The 2,500-nt window shown below is 52.4% G+C and overlaps 1 protein-coding gene across 1 annotated transcript in view; it reads left to right on the top strand.

The window, feature by feature from the left end:
• Positions 1-2,359, top strand: part of LOC311373472 (uncharacterized protein) — a gene marked incomplete at both ends in the record, with an annotated part of 14,460 nt that extends 12,101 nt beyond the window's left edge. The window contains 4 exons of the mRNA XM_084490238.1: positions 1-48; positions 621-740; positions 1,343-1,432; positions 2,150-2,359. The exon at positions 1-48 is cut by the window's left edge and continues 27 nt beyond it. Of these exons, the coding sequence (XP_084346364.1) occupies positions 1-48; positions 621-740; positions 1,343-1,432; positions 2,150-2,359 (468 nt within the window). The remainder of the gene's footprint in view (positions 49-620; positions 741-1,342; positions 1,433-2,149) is intronic.
• Positions 2,360-2,500: the final 141 nt, after the last annotated feature.

Raw genomic sequence — 2,500 nt, 5'->3', positions numbered from 1 at the left:
CTGTCAGCAAGAGACCAAACCTGGTGGGGAAACCCAGTGACCACCATGGTGAGGTTTACCACCACAGAGGCATTAGGAGAGAGACTAGTTTAGACTCCTCTCTTCTCATTTTGGGTAAAGAAAAAAAAAAGTATGTATCCCCAATGTCACATCCCAAATGAATATTCAATGAAATGTGCACTACATGATGATTTTGCTTTAATTCAAGGCTCTCTCCGCCTTCGCCATTTGTTTTTTTTTATGAACAGGTTTGCTGATGACCTTCAGCCGACCCCTATTTGTATCACTCCTTTCCTTCTGCAAATATTTGCGCATGTGTGTCCAAGAATATGTGCGCGTGCGTGTGCGTGTGTGTGTGTGTGTGTGTGTGTGTGTGTGAGTGCAATCATCGCAATCATCCTGTGTCTTCTCCTCTCTCAAACCACACCATGCTGGTTATGCAACGATTGACCCCTGGTCCCCCCCCCCCCCCCCCCGGGCCCCTGCCACCAGGGACAGCGTGCTGAGTTCCTGTGCAGTGCAGAGCGTTCCATGCTGGGTAATGCAGGGACAGCCCCTGATAGCAAGTGAGCTGATCTCTTCTCCTTCCCCGCCCTCCTCTCTATCCTCTGTCCCCTCAGACAAACCCATGGATCTCAAGCAGGGAGAGAAGGAGTCCATCTTGAAGCATTTCCCCCTGGTGACGGCCAAGCCCAAACAAGAGCGCAAAACCACAACCACCTCTTCTCCGACGTTCAACGGTACAACTGACTGAATCACCAGTGACTGCTGTCTGCTGGTTTATGTGTCCCACGGGAGACCTCACCATCACTGTGAGAAGAGTCAATTAGAGTGCATGGTTGCAGGTGGACAATTAGTGACGTGGTGGTGGTGTGTGTGTGCCTTTTAATGTGTGTGCAGAGAGAGAGAGAGAGACAGAGAGAGAGAGAGATAGAGAGAGACAGAGACAGCAAGAGAGAGATAGAGCGAGAGAGAGAGAGAGAGAGAGAGAGAGAGAGAGAGAGGGAGCGACAGAGAGAGAGAGACAGAGAGAGACAGCAAGAGAGAGATACAGCGAGAGAGAGACAGAGAGACAGAGAGAAAGAGAGAGAGAGAGAGAGAGAGAGAGAGAGAGAGAGAGAGAGAGAGAGAGAGAGAGAGAGAGAGAGAGAAAGAAAGAGTGTGCTAAAAGGATAAAATGAAAAAAAACAAGGGACAGGTAAAGACAGCGAGGGGGAGAGTGAGCCAGAGCATTCAAAACTAAATGGCCACTCAGCGATGCCAAGGCTGTAAAAGAATGAGCACAGAGAGTTCCAGGGCACGTCCGACCTCACGCCAAACCTTCTCACACGTTTCCTCTCAGGCAGCCGCTTTGATATGTCAGAGAACTCCACCATATTCAGCTCCCAGCCGGCGTCCAACCTCGACGCCATGGGCAACCAGCGCTTCGTGGGTGAGTTCCACCCCCACCCCCACCCCCCCCCCCCCCCCCCCTCATCTCCCGCTTAAATTGATATGCATCGGCTTCCACATACAAAGGGGGTGGCATTAGCTCAGGAGGTAAGAGCGGGTTGGCTGGTAACCGCAAGGTTGCTGGTCTGATGATCCCCGGCTCCTCCTAGCGGAGTGTCGTGGTGGTGTCCCCTGAGCGAGACGCCTCCTCACCCTAATTGCTCCTGACGAGCTGGCGGTCGCCCTGTGTGTTTGACTCCGCCGTCGGTGTGTGAATGGGTGCGTGATGAATGGGTGAATGTCAATCAACACATGTAAAGTGCTTTGGATAAAAGCGCTATATAAATGAGGACCATTTACCATCTCCCAATCAGCCTCTCCCTGTCATTTGAATGTCCCCGGGATTGTGTGCTCAACGCAGAACACTAAGATATCAGCAGTCTAGTCGCTGCGCCTACGGCCGTTTGCATATTCAGGGCCTTCACGAGATCTCATCAAAACCTTTCAGATTCTCATTATTTTTTAGTTTGCATGAAAAACGGTTCCTCAAATCTGCACACATCGCCTGCAAGTCTCTCGCAGCCTCACATGCAAAATCAGGCGCAAGCGCAAGATAAGATAAGGGATACCACTTTTGCTTTTTCTGAAGCAACGATAACTTTTTCTTTTATTTTTATTTTTTTTGCTTTTTGGTTCCGCCGGCGGCCCCTCCACGCAGCGCCCCACGTGGTCTACAAGACGGACAAGAAGCCGGACGAGCCCTGCTCCATCACCAACTCCCTCACCTTCTTCCCCGACGAGGTAGCGGGGGAGCTGAACGCCACGGCCGCGCCCCGCGCGCCCCCCACCAACCTCACCGTGGTGACGGTGGAGGGCTGCCCGTCCTTCGTCATCCTTGACTGGGAGAAGTCGGACAACGAGACCAGGGGTAACGCTTGGGGTGGTGGGGGTGGTCGCCGTGCACGGTGTGTGTGTGTGTGTGTGTGTGTGGTGTGTGTGTGTGTGTGTGTGTGTGTGTGTGTGTGTGTGTGTGTGTGTGTGTGTGTGTGTGTGTGTGTGTGTGTGTGTG

This window comes from Micromesistius poutassou, assembly GCF_964030765.1.
Source record: "Micromesistius poutassou genome assembly, contig: SCAFFOLD_5330, whole genome shotgun sequence".
NCBI classification, from domain to species: domain Eukaryota; kingdom Metazoa; phylum Chordata; class Actinopteri; order Gadiformes; family Gadidae; genus Micromesistius; species Micromesistius poutassou.
This window is presented reverse-complemented; position numbering and strand designations above follow the sequence as displayed.